The sequence below is a fragment of the Salmo salar genome, chromosome 05, assembly GCF_965601325.2.
Source record: "Salmo salar chromosome 05, fSalSal1, whole genome shotgun sequence".
In the NCBI taxonomy this organism is placed as follows: domain Eukaryota; kingdom Metazoa; phylum Chordata; class Actinopteri; order Salmoniformes; family Salmonidae; genus Salmo; species Salmo salar.
Genome location: NC_138295.1, coordinates 38,178,228 through 38,201,813, shown reverse-complemented (window position 1 = coordinate 38,201,813; position 23,586 = coordinate 38,178,228). Strand labels below are relative to the sequence as shown.

The 23,586-nt window shown below is 42.2% G+C and overlaps 1 protein-coding gene and 2 pseudogenes across 9 annotated transcripts in view; all 3 read right to left on the bottom strand.

Annotated features, from left to right (window-relative positions):
• LOC106604881 (protocadherin alpha-C2) overlaps positions 1-23,586 on the bottom strand; it is a 212,718-nt gene that overhangs the window by 101,130 nt on the left and 88,002 nt on the right. Inside the window, exon 1 of one of the 9 annotated variants that reach the window (XM_014200000.3) lies at positions 3,596-6,137. The exons of the other annotated variants lie outside the window; for them this stretch is intronic. Coding sequence (XP_014055475.2) covers positions 3,596-5,974 — 2,379 coding nt within the window. The 5' untranslated portion in view covers positions 5,975-6,137. Of the gene's footprint in view, positions 1-3,595; positions 6,138-23,586 lie in introns of those variants that run through there. 9 annotated transcript variants of the gene reach the window in all.
• Positions 373-3,067, bottom strand: LOC145879512 (protocadherin alpha-8 pseudogene; annotated as a pseudogene).
• LOC106604828 (protocadherin alpha-8 pseudogene) lies at positions 6,675-9,277 on the bottom strand (annotated as a pseudogene).

The following is a 23,586-nucleotide window of genomic DNA, read 5'->3' as shown; positions in this document are numbered from 1 at the left end:
ATCTCCTCACCCTCTGAAGCAGGGAGGAGCCTCGAGACTCACATATAACATCTCAAAGCCACGGTCAACAGTGACGCCACGTGGTAGCGGAACGAGCTTACAATAATAATTCAGAAAATCACATTATTCTGTGACACAAAGGCAAAACCTGTGCATTTTAACAATAATATATCTGCTAACTTCATTTAAGTTCTGCTCTACATGTCAGGGTCTACAAAATATAGGCCTACAAAGACAAAAAAAATTATATTCGCTCTAGTAAACGACTAATGTTTGACCACGATGGGTTTCAGCACCATGGACAGTGCAACAAAGTTTGAATTTACAGCGGGTAAAAACCAAGCCTTATGAAAAACTTGTAAAGTAATTAAGAAGTCCATTATTCATTTAACATTCAGATGAGACTGTGAAGTAAATGTCAACACCATCAAAACACTGAGAAGCATAAAACAAGGAAAACATGTTCAGTAAATAATAGAAAATGATTACTATGTTTATAAAAACGGTATTTCTTACCTTGTCTTTGTTGGGTAATGTCTGAGTCCTGTCAAACGTGTCATTTCCATTAATACTGATCAGTTCTGCATCTGCAGGTGGATACGGCGCGGGGAAAACCACTACGTCACTCTTCAGTGTGTCTGAGCTGAAACACACGTCATACTGCTGAGTAGATTTAGAGTAAGACCAGCTTCCGTCAGGGTGTGTGGTGATCATTGGGGCGCTGTACCTTTTGAAACTGTCGTCTGTCCTGTGGCATTTTACAGCGATTAAACTGATGAGGCTCAGTAAAAATATCACTGACACCGAGGCAATGGCGATCAGCAAATACAAGTTTAAATCAGAGAAGCTCTCCTCCTTTCTCGGTACGTTTCTGTATTGAGTCTGTATTTCACCTGTACTTTCAACCACCACTACATCAATAGACACAGTCGCTGACAGTGAGGGTTCTCCGTTATCAGACACCAACACGACCAACGGGTGGGTTTTCAGGTCATTGTCACTCATTCGCCTCTTAGTCCTTAGTTCCCCGGTGCTGGTTCCGATTCGGAAGAGGTTGGATCCCTTGGGCTCAGAGATGTGATAAGAAAGCAGCGCATTGTAGCCAGAGTCGGAGTCAACAGCCCTGATCTTGGCCACAAAGTAGCCCGCTTCAGCAGAACAGGGAATGTTCTCAGAGTTAACGGAGCCGTGATCAGAATAGGGCGCGAGAATCCCAGGTCTGTTGTCATTCTCATCCAGAATAAAAACGTTCACAGTCACGTTGCTGCTGAGAGGAGGAACACCAGAGTCTGTGGCCTGAACTTTAAAATGGAAAGTTTGTATCTCCTCATAGTTAAAAGACTGCAGGCTGACTATATCTCCAGTCAGGGAGTTTATATTGACCATTGTAGACAGCGGTACTGAGTTGCTGTTACTATCTAAGAATGAGTAGGTCACATGACTATTTTCACTGACGTCAACATCAACTGCCGACACTGTTTTGATTATCTCGCCTATCGGACTGTTCTCTTTCACATAAACATTAATAACGGGTTCTGAGAAGCGAGGAGCGTTGTCATTCACATCAGAAACCTCTACAGTAATAACGCTGGTGCTGGAGAGAGGCGGGGTGCCTTCATCCGTAGCTGTGATGGTGACATTATACTGAGAAACACTCTCTCTGTCCAGAGGCCCATCTACAACTAACGAATAATAGTTTTTATAGTTTGTCTCCAATTTAAAAGGGACTTTATTCTTAACATCACAATGGACAACTCCATTATTTCCACCATCTTTATCTAGGACTGACACGAGAGCAATTGCAGTGCCCACCTTTGCGTCCTCCTTCACAGTGTCTAAGAGTGACGTCACAGTGATCTCAGGGGCATTGTCGTTGAGGTCCACCACTTCTACCAGCACTTTACAATGCGCTGCCATCGGGGGCTGGCCTCTGTCACTCGCCTGAGCACGGATCTCAAAGACAGGTATTTCCTCGAAGTCAATATTCCCTTTAACTGTAATGATACCTGTTTTAGAGTCTATTTCAAAAATATCTAAGAAATGGTCCTGTTCCTTGCTCCTAAGAGAGTACACAATTTCACTATTTGTACCGTCATCGACATCGGTGGCATTTAAAGTTATGATCGTTGTACCGAGGGGCACATTTTCCAAAATTCGAGTCTTATATAATGAATTAGTAAAAACTGGAGCGTTATCATTGTTATCCAGCACATTTATTATTATGTCTGAAGTGCCAGACTTCGGAGGGTTTCCTCCATCTACAGCGGTCAGTGTGAGCTGGATAACTGGCTGTTTCTCTCGGTCTAAAGCTTTCTGCAGCACCAACTCAGCAGACACACTACCTCCTCCTTTGTGTGTATCAAGCGAGAAGTATTCATTCGAACTAAGCTTGTATGTACTAACAGTGTTCTTACCCACATCAGCATCAGAGGCCTCTGACAGAGCGAATCTAAGTCCAGGTATTGTGCTCTCAGCAATGTCTAAAGATTGAGAATGTATTCTAAAAGACGGATCATTATCATTAACGTCTAAAATGTTAATTTCTAGACGGTAAAGCTTCAACGGATTGTTGATAACGGCCTCTACACTGACTGTACATTTCGGAACCTTCACACAGAGATCCTCTCTGTCTATTCTCTCATTCACATATAGAACACCAGTCTTTAGATTTACCTCGAAATACTTTCTCTTGGACCCGGTGATAATCTGAAACATACGCGACTCCAAATCCTGGACATTGAGGTTAAGATCCTTAGCGATATTTCCCACGGAAGTCCCCGGGTTTACCTCCTCTGAGACGGAGTAGGAGAGCTGCCCGGACACCGCTTCCCAGTAACACTCCAGCAGCACAAGCACTAAATACGTCACAATAGAGCTCCATCTATTCGGTAAAGACATGATTCCATCGAACGTGCGCCAAGCATAGATCCAAAGAGACAATTATGCGACAATTAATCAAAGCATCAAAAAATAATGTTTAAAATCCAGCTGAATATCTTTACGGTAAACGCTGATGTGGCTTCCGACCACTCCGTTTCTCTCTCGTCCTGGGTCTCTTTGTAACAAAGCCCTGAAAAGTCTTCCCACCCTTTGAATCTGGGAGGGGCCTCGAGACTCGAATATAATATCTCAATGCCATGGTCAATAGTGACGCCAGGTGGTGAATGCACAAGCATACAACTTCTCCGATTATCACAATGACACCCATCCAAACACAATATAAGCATGACGACGACACATTTATATGCTATTTCATATGAAAATGTCTGCTAAAATGTCTACTAATTACAGCAACAAAAAAAACGTATTCACAACATTACGTCAAATAACTGGCAAAATCACGCAGCGGAAGACCGTGAGGATTTTCAGCACCATGGACAGCACCCACGTGCTTCTCTTCACAGCGCGAGAACAGTAAAACATTTGAACTTTTACAGGCAGCATGATCTCTATTATTTCATTGAACACTCAAATGAGAAAGAAAGGTCTACGTCATATAAAGAAATTAAGATGTACAAAAAAGACAGAAAAAAAGTATAATTAAAGGATATGAGACTAATTGATTTCTGGGTTAAGTGAAAACTATGTTCCTTACCTCGTCTTTGTTGGGTAATGTCTGAGTCCTGTTAAACGTGTCATTTCCATTAATACTGATCAGTTCTGCATCTGCAGGTGGATACGGCGCGGGGAAAACCACTACGTCACTCTTCAGTGTGTCTGAGCTGAAACACACGTCATACTGCTGAGTAGATTTAGAGTAAGACCAGCTTCCGTCAGGGTGTGTGGTGATCATTGGGGCGCTGTACCTTTTGAAACTGTCGTCTGTCCTGTGGCATTTTACAGCGATTAAACTGATGAGGCTCAGTAAAAATATCACTGACACCGAGGCAATGGCGATCAGCAAATACAGGTTTAAATCAGAGAAGCTCTCCTCCTTTCTCGGTACGTTTCTGTATTGAGTCTGGATTTCACCTGTACTTTCAACCACCACTACATCAATAGACACAGTCGCTGACAATGAGGGTTCTCCGTTATCAGAAACCACCACGACCAACGGGTGAGTTTGCAGGTCATTGTCACTCATTCGCCTCTTAGTCCTTAGTTCCCCGGTGCTGGTTCCGATTCGGAAGAGGTTGGATCCCTTGGGCTCAGAGATGTGATAAGAAAGCAGCGCATTGTAGCCAGAGTCGGCGTCTACAGCCCTGATCTTAGCTACAAAGTAGCCCGCTTCAGCAGAATAGGGAATGTTCTCAGAGTTAACGGTGCCGTGATCAGAATAGGGCGCGAGAATCCCAGGTCTGTTGTCATTCTCATCCAGAATAAAAACGTTCACAGTCACGTTGCTGCTGAGAGGAGGAACACCAGAGTCTGTGGCCTGAACTTTAAAATGGAACGTTTTTATCTCCTCATAGTTAAAAGACTGCAGGCTGACTATATCTCCAGTCAGGGAGTTTATATTGACCATTGTGGACAGCGGTACTGAGTTGCTGTTACTATCTAAGAATGAGTAGGTCACATGACTATTTTCATTGACGTCAACATCAACTGCAGACACTGTTTTGATTATCTCGCCTATCGGACTGTTCTCTTTAACATAAACATTAATAACGGGCTCTGAGAAGCGAGGAGCGTTGTCATTCACATCAGAAACGTCTACAGTAATAACGCTGGTGCTGGAGAGAGGCGGGGTCCCTTCATCCGTAGCTGTGATGGTGACATTATACTGAGAAACACTCTCTCTGTCAAGGGGCCCATCTACTACTAATGAATAATAATTTTTATAGTTTGTCTCCAATTTAAAAGGGACTTTATTCTTAACCTCACAACGTACAACTCCATTTTTTCCACCATCTTTATCTAGGACTGACACGAGAGCAATTGCAGTGCCAACTTTGGCGTCCTCCTTCACAGTGTCTAATAGTGACGTCACAGTGATCTCAGGGGCATTGTCGTTGAGGTCCACCACTTCTACCAGCACTTTACAATGCGCAGCATTCGGGGGCTGGCCTCTGTCGCTTGCCTCTACACGGATCTCAAAGGCAGGGTGTTCCTCAAAATCTATTTCGCCTTGAACTGTTATTGCCCCTGTATTTGGGTCAAGATGGAAAACATCTAAAATATGGTCCTGATCTTCTTTGCTCAGAGAATATATTATCTCACTGTTCGTTCCTTCATCGGCGTCTGTCGCGTTAAGAGTTAATAACGTTGTTCCAATCGGCACATTTTCCAAAATTCGAGTCTTATACAACGATTTTGTAAACACCGGGGTGTTGTCATTGTTATCCAGCACATGAATTATTATGTCTGAAGTGCCAGACTTCGGAGGATTTCCTCCATCTACAGCGGTCAGTGTGAGCTGGATCACAGGCTGTTTCTCTCGGTCTAAAGCTTTCTGCAGCACCAACTCAGCAGACACACTTTCTACTTTATGCACCGCTAAGGAAAAATGTTCATTCGAACTAAGCTTGTATGTATTTATACCGTTCTTCCCCACATCAGCATCATAGGCCAATAGTAGGGGGAATCTAACCCCAGGCAATGCGCTCTCTGCAATGTCTTTACTTTGTGATTTAGCACTGAAAGATGGGGCATTATCATTAACATCTAAAATGTTAATTTCTATACGGTAGAGTTTCAACGGATTGTTGATAACGGCTTCTACACTGACAGTACATTTCGGAGCCTTCGCACAGAGCTCCTCCCTGTCGATTCTCTCATTCACATATAGAACACCAGTCTTTAGATTTACCTCGAAATACTTTCTCTTGGATCCGGTGACAATCTGAAACATACGCGACTCCAACTCCTGCACACTGAGGTTTAGATCCTTAGCGATATTTCCCACGGAAGTCCCCGGGTTTACCTCCTCTGAGACGGAGTAGGAGAGCTGCCCGGACACCGCTTCCCAGTAACACTCCAGCAGCACAAGCACTAAATACGTCACAATAGAGCTCCTTCTATTCGGTAAAGACATAATTCCATCGAACGTGCGCCGAGCATAGATCCAAAGATGCGAATATTTGTCAAACAATCAAAGCTTCGAGAAATATGTTTCCAATCCAGATTTTTTACACGGTAAACACTGATGTCGCCTCCGACCAGTCTCCGCCTCTCTCTCTCGCATCCTGCGTCTCTTTGTAACAAAGCCCCGAGAAATGTCCTCACCCTCTGAAACGGGGAGGGGCCTCAAGACACAAAATACTATATCCTCAATGCCACGGTCAACAGTGACGCCACGTGGGGAATGTATGAGCTTATACTAACTCAGATTTTATTTTTTTGCCTACACACCATGACACACAAACACAAAATCTGAATGAAGACCATAATATCTGAGCACATGTAGGCCTATGTTCTTCTTCATATGAAAAGTTGTAAATGGAGTAAAGGCAAAAAAGCATTAGTTCTAACAACTGGCAAAAGCAGGCAGTGAAAGACCGTAATTTGTTTCAGCACCTTGGACAGAGCACGTATGTTTCTCTTGACAGCGAGCGAAAAGCAAAGGAGTTTATTTCAGCTTGTGAAGGCAGTAAGATGTTTACTATTTTATAAAAATAATCAAAATGAGACAGCGAATCAAAAGACTACATCATCCAAACACAATGAGAAGCACATCAAAGCAAATGTGTATTTTAAGGATGGGAGAAAAACGCATTTCTGGTACAGGTGAAAACTTAATTTCTTACCTTGTCTTTGTTGGGTAATGTCTGAGTCCTGTCAAACGTGTCATTTCCATTAATACTGATCAGTTCTGCATCTGCAGGTGGATACGGCGCGGGGAAAACCACTACGTCACTCTTCAGTGTGTCTGAGCTGAAACACACGTCATACTGCTGAGTAGATTTAGAGTAAGACCAGCTCCCGTCAGGGTGTGTGGTGATCATTGGGGCGCTGTACCTTTTGAAACTGTCGTCTGTCCTGTGGCATTTTACAGCGATTAAACTGATGAGGCTCAGTAAAAATATCACTGACACCGAGGCAATGGCGATCAGCAAATACAGGTTTAAATCAGAGAAGCTCTCCTCCTTTCTCGGTACGTTTCTGTATTGAGTCTGGATTTCACCTGTACTTTCAACCACCACTACATCAATAGACACAGTCGCTGACAGTGAGGGTTCTCCGTTATCAGACACCAACACGACCAACGGGTGGGTTTTCAGGTCATTGTCACTCATTCGCCTCTTAGTCCTTAGTTCTCCGGTGCTGGTTCCGATTCGGAAGAGGTTGGTTCCCTTGGGCTCAGAGATGTGATAAGAAAGCAGCGCATTGTAGCCAGAGTCGGCGTCTACAGCCCTGATCTTGGCCACAAAGTAGCCCGCTTCAGCAGAATAGGGAATGTTCTCAGAGTTAACGGAGCCGTGATCAGAATAGGGCGCGAGAATCCCAGGTCTGTTGTCATTCTCATCCAGGATAAAAACGTTCACAGTCACGTTGCTGCTGAGCGGAGGAACACCAGAGTCTGTGGCCTCAACTTTGAACTGGAAAGTTTGTCATCTCCTCATAGTTAAAAGACTGCAGGCTGACTATATCTCCAGTCAGGGAGTTTATATTGACCATTGTAGACAGCGGTACTGAGTTGCTGTTACTCTCTAAGAATGAGTAGGTCACATGACTATTTTCATTGACGTCAACATCAACTGCAGACACTGTTTTGATTATCTCGCCTATCGGACTGTTCTCTTTAACATAAACATTAATAACGGGCTCTGAGAAGCGAGGAGCGTTGTCATTCACATCAGAAACGTCTACAGTAATAACTCTGGTGCTGGAGAGAGGCGGGGTCCCTTCATCCGTAGCTGTGATGGTGACATTATACTGAGAAACACTCTCTCTGTCAAGAGGCCCAACGACCACTAAAGAATAATAATTTTTATAGTTCGTTTCTAACTTAAAAGGGACCTCATTCTTAACCTTACAATGAACCACTCCGTTTTTGCCTCCATCTTTATCGAGAATAGACACGAGAGCAATGGCAGTGCCCTCCTTCGCATCCTCCTTCACTGTGTCTAAGAGTGACGTCACAGTGATCTCAGGGGCATTGTCGTTGAGGTCCACCACTTCTACCAGCACTTTACAATGCGCTGCCATCGGGGGCTGGCCTTTGTCACTCGCCTGCGCCCGTATCTCAAAGGCAGGGTGTTCCTCGAAATCTATTTCGCCTTGAACTGTTATTGTCCCTGTATTTGGGTCAATGATGGAAAACATCTAAAATATGGTCCTGATCTTTTTTGCTCAGAGAATATATTATCTCACTGTTCGTTCCTTCATCTGCGTCTGTCGCGTTAAGAGTTAATAATGTTGTTCCAATCGGCACATTTTCCAAAATTCGAGTCTTATACAACGATTTTGTAAACACCGGGGTGTTGTCATTGTTATCCAGCACATTAATTATTATGTCTGAAGTGCCAGACTTCGGTGGGTTTCCTCCATCTACAGCGGTCAGTGTGAGCTGGATCACTGGCTGTTTCTCTCGGTCTAAAGCTTTCTGCAGCACCAACTCAGCAGACACACTCTCTCCTCCTTTGTGTGTAGCTAGAGAAAAATATTCATTAGAACTAAGCTTGTATGTATTTATACCGTTCTTCCCCACATCATTATCATAGGCCGATAGTAGGGGGGATTTAACCCCAGGCAACGCGTTCTCTGCGATGTCTATACTTTGTGATTTAGCAGTGAAAGTCGGTGCATTATCATTTGTATCTAAAATGTTAATTTCTAGACGGTAAAGCTTCAACGGATTGTTGATAACGGCCTCTACACTGACAGTACATTTCGGAGCCTTCGCACAGAGCTCCTCTCTGTCTATTCTCTCATTCACATAGAGAACACCAGTCTTTAGATTTACCGCGAAATACTTTCTCTTGGATCCGGTGACAATCTGAAACATACGAGACTCCAACTCCAGGACATTGAGGTTTAGATCCTTAGCGATATTTCCCACGGAAGTCCCCGGGTTTACCTCCTCTGAGACGGAGTAGGAGAGCTGCCCGGACACCGCTTCCCAGTAACACTCCAGCAGCACAAGCACTAAATACGTCACAATAGAGCTCCTTCTATTCGGTAAAGACATGATTCCATCGAACGTGCGCCAAGCATAGATCCAAAGAGATGGAATTATGTTTAAAAAAAATCAAGTTTTGAATAAGGTATTTGTCAAATCCGAGTACATTAGTAGACGGTATAAACAGACTGATCTATTCTCCGACTGGTCTCTCTCACGTCCTGTGTCTCTTTGTAACAAAGCCACAAAATATCTCCTCTCCCTCTGAAACCGGGAGGGACCAAGATTGGTGAACATTTCTCACACTAACGGTCAACAGTGACGACAAGTGGTGAAAAAGGCAACATACAAGTGCCTTCAAAACCCAGCGGATAGAGTGTATAATGCACGTTGTAGAAAGCACGAATCCAATAATAAAATCTGAACAAATAACAACCATGAACGTGAATATCTGGAAGTGAAGTGTATTTTTCCAGGCGAAATTGAATAGCTTACAGCATCAGTAGCCTATACAGTTGCCATGACGCCCTATTGGCAGACTAAGTAGAGCTCCTATCAATACATTATGTACATATTTTGAAGTGTTGTTTATAATCAGCTGTTTTGTTTTTGATAACATTGAGTCTTTATTGAATATATATATATATACAGTACCAGTCAAAAGTTTGAACACAACAACTCATTCAAGAGTTTTTTTATTTTGACTATTTTCTACATTGTAGAATAATAGTGAAGAGATCAAAACTATGAAATAACACATATGGAATCATGTAGTAACCAAAAAAGTGTTAAATAAATCAAAATGTATTTTATATTTGAGATTCTTCAAAGTAGCCAGTTGATGACAGCTTTGCACACTCTTGGCATTCTCTCAACCAGCTTCATGAGGTAGTCACCTGGAATGCATTTCAATTAACAGGTGTGACTTGTTAAAAGTTAATTTGTGGAATTTCTTTACTTCTTAATGCGTTTGAGCCAATCAGTTGTGTTGTGACAAGGTAGGGGTTGTATACAGAAGATAGCCCTATTTAGTAAAAGACCAAGTGCGTATAATGGCAAGAACAGCTCAAATAAGCAAAGATAAACAACAGTCCATCATTACTTTAAGACATGAAGGTCAGTCAATGAGGAACATTTCAAGAATTTTGAAAGTTTCTTCAAGTGCAGTCGAAAAAACCATCAAGCGCTGTGATGAAACTGTCTCTCATGAGGACCGGAAGGAAAGGAAAGGAAGATGCAGAATTACCTCTGCTGCAGAGGATAAGTTCATTAGAGTTAACTGCACCTCAGATTGCAGCCCAAATACAGTGAGGGAAAAAAGTATTTGATCCCCTGCTGATTTTGTACGTTTGCCCACTAACAAACAAATGATCAGTCTATCATTTTAATGGTAGTTTTATTTGAACAGTGAGAGACAGAATAACAACAGCAAAAAATCCAGAAAAAAACGCATGTCAAAAATGTTATAAATTGATTTGCATTTTAATGAGGGAAATAAGTATTTGACCCCCTCTCAATCAGAAAGATTTCTGGCTCCCAGGTGTCTTTTATACAGGTAACGAGCTGAGATTAGGAGCACACTCTTGAGCAGGGGGACCTTGCGGGCACTGCAGGACTTCAGTCCTTCACGGCATAGTGTGTTACCAATTGTTTTCTTGGTGACTAAAGTCCCAGCTGCCTTGAGATCATTGACAAGATCCTCCCATGTAGTTCTGGGCTGATTCCTCACCGTTTCTCATGATCATGATCATTGCAACTCCACGAGGTGAGATCTTGCATGAAGCCCCAGGCCGAGGGAGATTGACAGTTCTTTTGTGTTTCTTCCATTTGCGAATAATCGCACCAACTGTTGTCACCTTCTCACCAAGCTGCTTGGCCATGGTCTTGTAGCCCATTCCAGCCTTGTGTAGGTCTACAATCTTGTCCCTGACATCCTTGGAGAGCTCTTTGGTCTTGGCCATGGTGGAGAGTTTGGAATCTGATTGATTGCTTCTGTGGACAGGTGTCTTTTATACAGGTAACAAGCTGAGACAAGGAGCACTCACTTTAAGAGTGTGCTCCTAATCTCAGCTCGTTACCTGTATAAAAGACACCTGGGAGCCAGAAATCTTTCTGATTGAGAGGGGGTCAAATACTTATTTCCCTCATTAAAATGCAAATAAATGTATAACATTTGTGACATGCGTTTTTCTGGATGTTTTTGTTGTTATTCTGTCTCTCACTGTTCAAACAAACCTACCATTAAAATTATAGACTGATCATTTCTTTGTCAGTGGGCAAACGTACAAAATCAGCAGGGGATCAAATACTTTTTTCCCTCACTCTACCTCAGTGGTGGTACTGGCTAAGCCATTAAAGATAGCTGTAACATCACACTACCTTCAATACTTTAACTCTACCTCAGATTGCAGCCCAAATAAATGCTTCATAGAGTTCAAGTAACAGACATCTCAACATCAACTGTTCAGAGGAGACTGTGTGAATCATGCCTTCATGGTTGAATTGCTGCAAAGAAACTAATACTAAAGGACACCAATAAGTAAAATATACTTTTTTTGTGGCAAGAAACACAAGCAATGGATATTAGGAATGTGGAACTCTGTCCTTTGGTCTGATGAGTCTTTGTGAGACGCAGAGTATGTGAACGGATGATCTCCGCATATGTGGTTCCCATCGTGAAGCATGGAGGAGGTGGTGTGATGGCGTGGGGTTGCTTTGCTGGTGACACTGTCAGTGATTTATTTAGAATTCAAAGCACACTTGGCTACCAGTATGGCTACCAGAGCATTCTGCCAGCCCATCTGGTTTGCACTTAGTGGGACAATCATTTGTTTTTCAACATGACAATGACCCAAAACACACCTCCAGACTGTGTAAGGGCTATTTGACTAAGAAGGAGAGTGACGGAGTGCTGCATCAGATGACCTGGCCTCCACAATCACCTGACCTCAAACCAATTGAGACGGTTTGGGATGAGTTGGACCGCAGAGTGAAGGAAAAGCAGCCAACAAGTGCTCAGCATATGTGGCAACTCCTTCAAGACTGTTGGAAAAGCATTCCTCATGAAGCTGGTTGAGAGAATGCCAAGAGTGTGCAAAGCTGTCATCAAGACAAAGGGTGGCTACTTTGAAGAATCTCAAATATAAAATATATTTTGATTTGTTTAACACTTTTTTGGTTACTACATGATTCCATATGTGTTATTTCATAGTTTTGATTTCTTCACTATTATTCTACAATATAGAAAATAGTAAAAATAACGAAAAACCCTGGAATGAGTAGGTGTTTCCAAACATTTGACAGGTACTGTATATTTTCACCCACAGATTGATTGGCAGGTCAACTCTTTTTGGCTTGGCCGCAGCTAATGTTTTTGTTTGAATGATGCATCTGGACACAGTACCAGCATTTTTTGGTTCCCCTGGCTGCTAGTTCCTGATCTTTTGAGAACATTATTTGACCAGTCGCTTAGCTTGAGAGGAATGGGAGATGTAGTGGAAGAATGCAGTGCTGAGGCAGAGGGCTCGTAGTGAGGAGGACTGGCTACTATTCTGAACTGTATGTGGTGAGCTCTCTGGTGCCCAGAGCTGCTGAAGCATCACCCAAGTGGGTGCCATTAATTGTGAAGGAGAAGTCCAGTGGCTACACAACTCAGGCTGGTTCCCAGAGTAGCCCTCTACATGACTGTCACCAGACAATCAATCGACATCAACCATATCCCTAACCACCTTCCTCTGATCAAGCCATGAACTGTCTCTCTCCATCTCTGGAGGATACATGTACTCAAAGACTTGGCCTCTATTGGTTTACCTAGCTAGCTTTTGCTAGGCTACTCATAATGTATTTTGTTTTTGCTGTTGAAGCGCTTTGAGAACTTTTTCTGTTATGAAAAGCACTATAGAAGTGTAATAAATAGTAATTATTCTACTACTACTAATAATAATAATAATTAAAAACTCAGCCACGCTGCATGGAAAAACAAAAGTCAGGATGTCTGAGTGTGTGACACACACACTCATGGAGCGGAGGGCAGACTAAGCCCTAACAGTTTGAACCATACGTATGGCGCAATACTTGGCTGTGTCATCACATAGTTCCATGTTTAGTGCAGATAATAAAGGAGGGTATAGACTATTATTGTACACTATTATCCCTATTATAATTCTATGTACACTAATCTTGCAACATTACCATGGGTTGAAGAATTGAATGTGGCAATTTTCAGAGTGAATCAAAATGGCTAAGATAAATGTACTGAAACCCCTACTGAATGTTGGCCAGCAAGTGGGAGGGTTTCCGCCATTTTAATTACACTTATTCAGCACGCACAAGGGAACCACACCTGCAAAGCCTGTTACACTCCCTCATAAGCTACATCTGATTACCAACTACTGAGATGCAGGTAGGACAGTCGGAATCGACTACTTACACAGAGCTGAACTACTCTCCAACAAATGAAATTTAACACAGAAGAGCTGCTTTCATATTCACACTTTCAGACGCACAGACGGACGACCAATAGTTAGCCGTAAAAAAATAATAGTGAGTACTTTGTAGCAGCTCAGCAGGGAAAAGGGATTTCATACAGATGTAGGATCTTACTGTGATCGCCATGTTGCAGGATAACTTCTCTGTTTCGGCTGGGTTAATTTCCTGCTGTGGCAAACTGGTGTAAATTAGGATCTTACATCTGTATTCAAATCTACGCAGTGCTTAGTGATCTATCGACATTAAAGCCCTGTCTTGTGCTTTTTATCTCAACAAAAATAGGATAAATGAATGCAAATAATATAGCATTGCTTTTCAAGAAATCACTAATAACTAATGATGTTTCGATCCACACTACTGCACAGTAAACTAAATGCTAGCTGACCCATATCCGGCCACTGATAGATGGCATTGGAAGCTTATATCCATCTCTGGCATTGACCCCTCCTGAGTGGAGTGTAGCGTCAGGCCTTAAACAGAGCATGCTCAGTAAGGTTGTGCCGTGGGAGATTGATTACTCCTCTGAGGTATGAAATATGCTGATGTCACAGACCAACCACATCACTTCCTCTCCCAGTGCTGGCTACTGCTGGGCTGGGCCGGTAGAGGATCCGCAGAGGGGTCAATGAAGTAATTAGGATGAGAGACACGAATGCAGAGACACGAATGCGCACACACACACACACACACACACACACACACACACACACACACACACACACACACACACACACACACACACACACACACACACACACACACACACACACACACACACACACACACACGGGCATAAGTGGGCCACAAAGGGGGCCTGCCTGCGTTGTGATACTCTGTTCGTTGATGCAGGGCCGGCTGTGCTCTGCACTCCCACTGTTCTCTGCACTCCTACAGATTTCTGGGTATTTTGGTCGATTTTTCTGGTGTTACCCTGCATCTCCACGGAGACAGCGGTTATGAGCTTACGGACGTTGGGCTGTTTGTAATCCCAGGATTAGGCCCTGTGTGCCTCCTGTCCCATTTCCATTCAGTGGGAAACATGATTTGAAATACTAATAATCATCAGATTCTGAGTCATAATCGTCTTCCCCCTATGCCCAATAACAAGAATAGCTTTGCAGGTCTCTGATCAGAGATCAGATTTCTAGGTCACAAAAGGAGTGACGAGAGCAAAAACATAACAGAATAGGCTAATATGCACATGAATGAATAATGTTTGCACGCACCTACGCTCTCTCTCTTACCTGCTCTCCTAGACACGCAGAATCCACCAATTTGGGACTGAGGTTATGGGTCAAAGTCTACTGACCATCCTGTTGAACCCTGACCCACTCTGGCTGAGCTAAAGACAAAAATCACTACACTATCCAACAAACACACAGCTAAAACCAAACTGAACTGCTTACACACAGCAGAACTACACTCCCTAACAAACACACAGCTAAAACCAAACTGAACTGCTTACACACAGCAGAACTACTCTCCAACAAACACACAGCTAAAACCAAACTGAACTGCTTACACACAGCAGAACTACTCTCTAACAAACACACAGCTAAAACCAAACTGAACTGCTTACACACAACAGAACGACACTCTCTAACAAACACACAGCTAAAACCAAACTGAACTGCTTACACACAACAGAACGACACTCTCTAACAAACACACAGCTAAAACCAAACTGAACTGCTTACACACAGCAGAACGACACTCTCTAACAAACACACAGCTAAAACCAAACTGAACTGCTTACACACAGCAGAACGACACTCTCTAACAAACACACAGCTAAAACCAAACTGAACTGCTTACACACAGCAGAACGACACTCTCTAACAAACACACAGCTAAAACCAAACTGAACTGCTTACACACAGCAGAACTACACTCCCTAACAAACACACAGCTAAAACCAAACTGAACTGCTTACACACAGCAGAACTACACTCCCTAACAAACACAGAGCTACAACCAAACTGAACTGCTCACACAGCAGAACTACTCTCTAACAAACACACAGCTAAAACCAAACTGAACTGCTTACACACAGCAGAACTACACTCCCTAACAAACACAGAGCTACAACCAAACTGAACTGCTCACACAGCAGAACTACACTCTCTAACAAACACACAGCTAAAACCAAACTGAACTGCTTACACACAACAGAACGACACTCTCTAACAAACACACAGCTAAAACCAAACTGAACTGCTTACACACAGCAGAACTACACTCCCTAACAAACACACAGCTAAAACCAAACTGAACTGCTTACACACAGCAGAACTACACTCCCTAACAAACACACAGCTAAAACCAAACTGAACTGCTTACACACAGCAGAACTACTCTCTAACAAACATACAGCTAAAACCAAACTGAACTGCTTACACACAACAGAACGACACTCTCTAACAAACACACAGCTAAAACCAAACTGAACTGCTTACACACAGCAGAACTACACTCCCTAACAAACACACAGCTAAAACCAAACTGAACTGCTTACACACAGCAGAACTACTCTAACAAACACACAGCTAAAACCAAACTGAACTGCTTACACACAGCAGAACTACACTCCCTAACAAACACACAGCTAACTACTCTCTAACAAATTAAACTCAAAGAAGAAGAGCTGCTGTCATATCCCACTTTCAGATGCACAGAGGGAACAAACAATAGTATGTCCTGAAAGCCAATAATGAGCGCTTATTATGAAGTTGTAGCGGTTTACCAGGGAAAAGGGGTTTCATATTCATATCTACACAGCACTTAGAGATCTATCAATCGCCAGTCTTGGAGTTTAAAGACTATTCCAGCAAAAGGATGTTAAATGGCAAGCTGCACATACTATCATTGCTCTTCAAGTAGTGAAAAATGTAACTAATGATGTTTCGATTTAACCCACTATGGTAAAGGAAATGCTAGCTGACCCATGTCCAGTCATATCCACTGATAGATGGCATTGGAGGCCCGTATCCATCTCTGCCATTGAGCCACCATGAGTGCAGCGTCAGGTCCTAATCAGAGCATGCTCAGTAAGGTTGTGCCGTGGGAGATTGATTACTCCTCTGAGGTTTGAAATATGCTGATGTCACAAACCAACCACATCACTTCCTCTCCCAGTGCTGGCTACTGCTGGGCTGGGCCGGTAGAGGATCCGCCCACACACACACACACACACACACACCACACACACACACTATTAAAAACTGAGGCGTGCACACAAGCAAAAACACAAACACTCCTAAACTAACACCACAGAGTTTCTAAACCAAGAGGCGCAACAGCGCAAGACTTCTGGGAAAGCTTGCGAAACAGACCAAACAGACCAGGGGTTTGGGATTTGAGAAGTCAATGAGAGGAGTAAAAAAAAAAAAAAGTCTTCCTTAGTCGTTCATTTTCTCTAAATCTAAAAGGCACAACCTAGATTCGGGCCAATGTCTGAAGTAGCTGAACGTGTTGTTACTCCAACCTCGAGAAAGTAACAAACCGACACGTTTACATTTTCATCCAGAACAAATCTTATATCGAAGGAGTGCTTTTTGATTTGACGGCCTGCACATACGCAGTTTGGCGCTTACGCGTTTCTGTACATGAGCTTAGCTAGCTAACGTCGCCATGACATCATCTACAAGTGTGATCGGGGATTTCCACTGGAGAAGCAGTTTCTGCCCATCTTCATACTGTACTGTCTTTGCTAATACACACATACATGGGTATAGGAAACCAATGACATTGAAACTCTGCTTCATGGAATCACCCAAACTATTAATCACATTTCATTCCTAATTCCTCATTACACTTCCTTTTAACGAGATCGCACATTTGCGAAGGGTATGATCATTTAATGCGCTACTACATTATTAAGAACTCGTGAACAGTAGGTAAATGAAGAGACATAATGTTTGCTTCCTGAATGTAGACAAGTGGTGCATGTCGAATCTAGTGGTTAACCCTGCCTCTTTCTGTCTATCTTATTAACCAGGAGGGGGCAGAGAGAGATAAAGCTAGAGGGTGGGTATGAAGGGAGGTTTGGGGGGGGGGGGGGGGGTTAATGACTGTGTGCCTGTGCATCTTGACATTGGGGTGTGTCTGGGAGGAGAAGGGGGATGAGTAGCCTATTATTAATGTTGATTTTCTTTTGTGAACAAAAAAACCCTCTGTTTCATATTGCTGAGTGCACTTCTCTTCCTTTGGATGTTTGTGCTTGAGTGTGTATGTCGGTGTGTGCATTTGTGTGTGAGAGAGTGTGTCTGTGTAAGCACATGAAGGTGGGATGGGGGATGGGGTGTAAGCAGAACACACTCACAGGCGAGTTCCCCCCTCCCCCTCTCTTCCGCTCTCGTTCTGCACAGCTCGCCGGTCTCCATGGCAACCACATCTCACCATGAGGGAGCACACACACTCAAACACACACACACCCACACGGCTGAAGGCTTATTTTCAGGGCAGAGAAGAGAATGAATGGAAACACAATTCCTTCTGGATCTCCTCCTTTCTACACAGCTCTCATTTTCAGAGTGAGATTCCTATCTGCTTCTGTTCATATTCACACTGCCCTGTCATCTCTGAGCACAAAGCATACTCGCCACGACGTGACACCCGAACAAGAACAATCACACACACACACCCAAAGATACCGCATGCAAAATACTGCACACACACACACACACACACACACACACACACACACACACACACACACACACACACACACACACACACACACACACACACACACACACACACACACACAGCGTAATGTAGCTCCGCAGCAGAGCAGCATATTCGCTGTGACAGCAGAAGCTAGCAGCTCCCTTCTCCACCCCAACACCCTATCAGAGAGGCTGACCTGCTCACTCCGCCTGCCCAGGCCCCTGCACCCTCACTGAGCCAAGGCACCAAAGACGCCCCACCATACAGTAACCATATCCCTTTATGAGGAACAGATACTGGTACAGACACACACCACTTTGTCTGTGTATTTCTCTCCAGGTTAATCACAGTATGTAGGAGCAGCAGCTACATGATATACAAATACAGTCAGGTCCAAAATTATTGGCACCCTTAATTAAGATGAGCAAATACTGAGCTATACTGTACGCTAAAACAAAATAGAAAATGATATTATTTTATACTTATCCAATTGCTTTGAGAAATATATTTTGTTTAATGAATAATCTTTTTTTTCTTTCAAAAAGATAGGGCTCAAAGTTATTGCCACCCCTGTTTTCAATAGCTTTCAATCCCTCACCTTGCGAGGATAATGGCACTGTACAATGTTTTATGAGATTGGAGAACACATTGGGTGGGATCTTAGAGCATTCATTGATACAGAATCTTTCCAGATCATTGATATCTTTCTTCTGCACTTATGGACTGCCCTCTTCAATTCAAACTACAGGTTTTCAATGGGGTTCTTGTCCAGAGATAAGATGGCCATAGCAAAATGTTGATTTTGTAGTCAATTAACAATTTCTTCGTGCTTTTTGATGTGTACTTGCTTGGGGTTACTTTCTTACTGGAAAATCCACTTGCGGCCAAGTTTCAGCCTCCTGGCAGAGGCAACTAGGTTTTTGGCTAAAATGTCCTGGTTCTGGGTAAAGTTCATGATGCTGTTGACCTTAAGAAGGGCCCCAGAACCAGTGGAAGCAAAATAGACCCATAACATCAAAGCTCCACCACTATATTTTACAGTAGGTATGGGAGCTCTATTATATGTCATCCAACAAATCGAGAGCTTGGGACTAGGTTCCATCTGTTTTCCTACTTTGAATAATACTTTTAAGATAAATTGGGCTAATTAAAGAATCCAACTTCAATTTGGAATTTCATCCTTCATTATATCTTCTCCCGTTTTGGTGGCCTCAATTTTATGTACTTTGTAACTATAACATTGATAAAATTCCTGCAAAATGATCTGCGTTTCATAGACAATTATTCCTAGCATGGTCGTTAATATATAAACATAATTTTTCCCTGTATAGGTATTTCATTTGGAACAATAAGGACATTTTGTATAGAAACAAGTCTTTATTTTTTTAAGAACTGGTTCAATAATCATATCCTACTGGTGAGTCAACTTTTTAATGCAGAAGGATTGTTACTCAATTATGAGGAATTCTTATCTCGTTACAATATCCCTGTAACACCTAGAGAGTTCGCCATAGTCTTTGATGCTATTCCATCTGGAACTCTCATGTTGTTTAGAGGTGTAGCCAGACCTCACCTTCTTGACCTACCCTCGCTTAATCCTGTCGACTCTCCAATAGGGAAAATGTGATTCTCCTTGCTTGCTCAGAACAATAGGTCTATACGTGCTTTATTTCAAAGGGATATTGTATACATTCCTTATGTCACAAGTTACTGGAATACATTGGTCGCTAATATCTGTTGGAAAAAAGTCTGGTTATTACCACACAAATACCTGCTTGTTAACAAGGTCAAAGAGGTCACTTTCAGGATGATCCATAAGTATTACCCTGCGAATCATCACCCGAAGAAACTCAAAAAAGACATGAACATTGACTGTACTTTTTGTGTTGAGCATCCAGAAACAGTTTCACATTTATTTTGGAATTGTCTACATGTAAAAACAATTATGGAAAGATATTCACAGTTTTATAATTGTTAATATTCTTGATGACCTTTGTTTGTTATGGAAGAATGTGCTGCTCGGTTTCCTTAACTATAATAAAGATTAAGAAAAACAATTTGACCTCATAAATCTAATTGTGCCAATGGCAAAATTTCATATTCATAAATGTAAATTCAGTAATAAAAAAAACACTCTTCCGTGTCTTCTATAAGGAATTCGAGCAGTACATTAAGACCATCCAACATTCTTCTAAAAAGAAAGCTGTTAAAACAATCAATATGTGTGTTTCTTTTAAGGTCTTTGTATAATCTGTAATGTGTTGTACCCCCTAGCATATGTTATCATTGTCTATCTGTATACTTCTTGTATGTATATAGATTATTCTACATATCAAAAAAACGGGGGGAAAAAACGGGGGAAAAAACTAGGTTCTATCTGCAAAAAGCTGATTCTGAGGTAATTGAGTTTGAAGTTCTGAACCTTCATTGGTTTGAAAGGTGTCACCATGAACAACAAGCTCTCAAAAATGTAAACTCCTGGAGTTTGCTAAACCACATTGGCACTTTGATTGGAACCAGTTCTATGGTCAGATGACATGAAAATAGAGTTCTTTGGCCATGCACACCAGTGGTAAGTTTGGCTTTGGAAAAAGGAAGCATATGTAGAAAATAAGCCCATTCCTACTGTAAAATATGGTGGTGTTTTTTTTTATGTTATGGGGCTATTTTGTTATCACTGTAGGGCTGGGAATTGGGAATTTGTTTTGATCAGTCATGGAAATTAAAGTGCTGAAAACATGTTGGCTCCGTTTTTAAAAAGAAGATGAAGAACAAGCTATAGGATGAAAAATACCTGAGTTTTGGCGCAGGTGCAGCCGACTAGCACTGGTTAACGCTACCGAGCAAAATAAAAGCATTGTTTTTTATTTATTTTTGTACAAATCAATACTTGGAGTCAACATATCAATATCATATTCTCCAAAATAATATTGCGATATGTAACTGTTTCGATTTTTTCCCCATCACTATTCCACTGGTCCTAGGGTCCTTGTTAAGGTCAACAGCATCATGAACTTTACCCAGAACCAGAACATTTTAGCCCAAAACCTGGTTGCCTCTGCCAGGAGGCTGAAACTTGGCTGCAAGTGGATCTTCCGGCCAAGAGAATAACCCCAAGCACACATCAAAATCCACAAAGACATGGTTCATTTACCACAAAAATCCACATTTTACTATGGCCTCCAGACTTAGTCTCCAGACTTGAAACCCATTGAAAACCTATGGTTTGAATTGAAGAACACAATCCATAAGCGCAGACAAAGGATATCAAGGACCTGGAAAGATTCTGGATAAAAGAATGATCTAAGATCCCTCGCAATGTGTTCAACTCATAAAACATTTTTGAAAAAGTCTCAGTGCTGTTATCCTTTCAAGGTGAAGTACTGAAAGGTATTGAAAACAGGAGTACCAATATTTTTGATACCCATCTTTTTTAAAGAAACAATTATTACTTATTTTTTCTCTGACCAATTGTATTAAGTACAAAATAATATTTTCACATTTTTTGGACCATAAATATAGCTCATTATTTGTATTATTTACTTTATACAGTATTTTTTCCTCATCTTTATCAAAGGTGCCAAAAATGTTGGACCTGACTGTATAAGCTGCCTTGCTGTCTTTAGTACTACGCCTCGGTTATGGACAATACTTTTTCTAACAGAAGAAATACCCTTTCTGTACCACAAAGTGACCCATCTTCCCCAGCTCTATGCCTTCTCTATGTATCCCATGCCTGCTGTAAGAGCAGAGCAGCAGAGATACAGCGCTCTGTGGGCTTGTGTAACAGAGCGACAATGCAGGACCGTGTTATAACAATGCTATTAGCAGAACCCCACCCTACTGCAGCATCACACTAACGACGAATATACAGTGGGAAGGGTCGGGGGGGAGCGAGAGAGAGAGGGAGTCGAGTGAGAGAATGGGACAGAAAGGGAGAGGGAGAAATACAGTAGAATGAACGAGGGGAAGGGGTGCAAGGAAAGAATGAGAGAGGTGGAGAGAAAACAACAGAGGGAGAAAGGGGGAAGAGAGCAGAAATGGGGAGAAGAAGGGAGAGGAAGAGAGGATGGAGAAATGTGAGCAGTGAGAAATGTGTAAGGATGTACAGTACACTTCCTGTATGAGGAGAAGTCATGCAGACTAAACCAATAACTCTTGTAATATTGCAGGGCCAATTGCCTATTCCTTTATATATTTTTCATAACCACAAATTATTCACAGAGATAGATTGGAGGAGTTCTTAAACCTCACACACACACACCACACGCCCATGTGCAAACACACACACACACACGATAGCAGAACTACACACACATATATCCACTATGAGAGATGAATTACTCCCAGTATTTAATCCAACTAGCATTTAATCATTTATTTCCAAATCTGCTCTGCTCTGTTTCTGGAGTAAGTAGGACAGGGGCAGGACCAGAGGCACAGGAAGAGGAACAAGACAAAAACCAGGACACGGCAATACAGAGCGCGCTCACACACACACCCCGCTGATATAGCTGCAGACAGAGTAACCAAACTCAAAACTCACTAACATGGAAAACAATGACACAATGCCTCAGAATCTCATAATTAGCTACTGCACTGTGACAGAAAAATAACTGGAATGAAAACTAGCATCGTACCATGGCTGAAATCACATTGGTGTCTATCTATGTATGTGAATTGGTGTCTATCTACGTTCATGGCTTATGTCAAATTGATAGAAAGACATGAAAGTAATGTTATAGCTATCATATTCATATCAGAATAACCGTGCATAAGGAAAAGTGACCTCTCGGAAAAGACCAAGCACACTATCATTAGTAAAGTAAATGGACAACAGTGTGGTATTGTAGCTGCAGAGCTGAACCTAATTGGAATTCAGCATGCATGCAAGTGTCTGGGTTACTAGTTTAGCTGCAGGGAGAAAAGTATGTGGAGGATTTGATACACAAACAAGCCAACAAAACCCTCTCACAGGCAGGAGTGAGGCTGAGTGCTTGGACTAGATATGCGCTGACTTGGGAATGGGAAACGGTGTGTGTGTGTGTGTGTGTGTGTGTGTGTGTGTGTGTGTGTGTGTGGGGGGGGGGGGGGCAGCAAAAAAAATGTGATTCCTTGGAAGTTGTGCGAACGTACGTTTTTGGTTTCCCATTGGTTCTGGGAACAAAGCCACACGTTTCCTGACCGTTAAAACTGAACATTTAGCCGGTTCCGGGAACGTCAGTTTTTTTAGGTTGCAGGGAGTTTCAGAAAACCCTTCTCTATGGTTCCCTGAAAGTCTTCTGGCAGGTTTTATTAATGTTTAGAACGGAAATTATAGGCTATTTGAAGGCAATTAAATAACATTCTGAGAACATGTTTCAATAACACTGCTAGCTTAGGGTAACTGTTTTGAACACTAAGCACAGACAGGAAATTCATTTGATTAG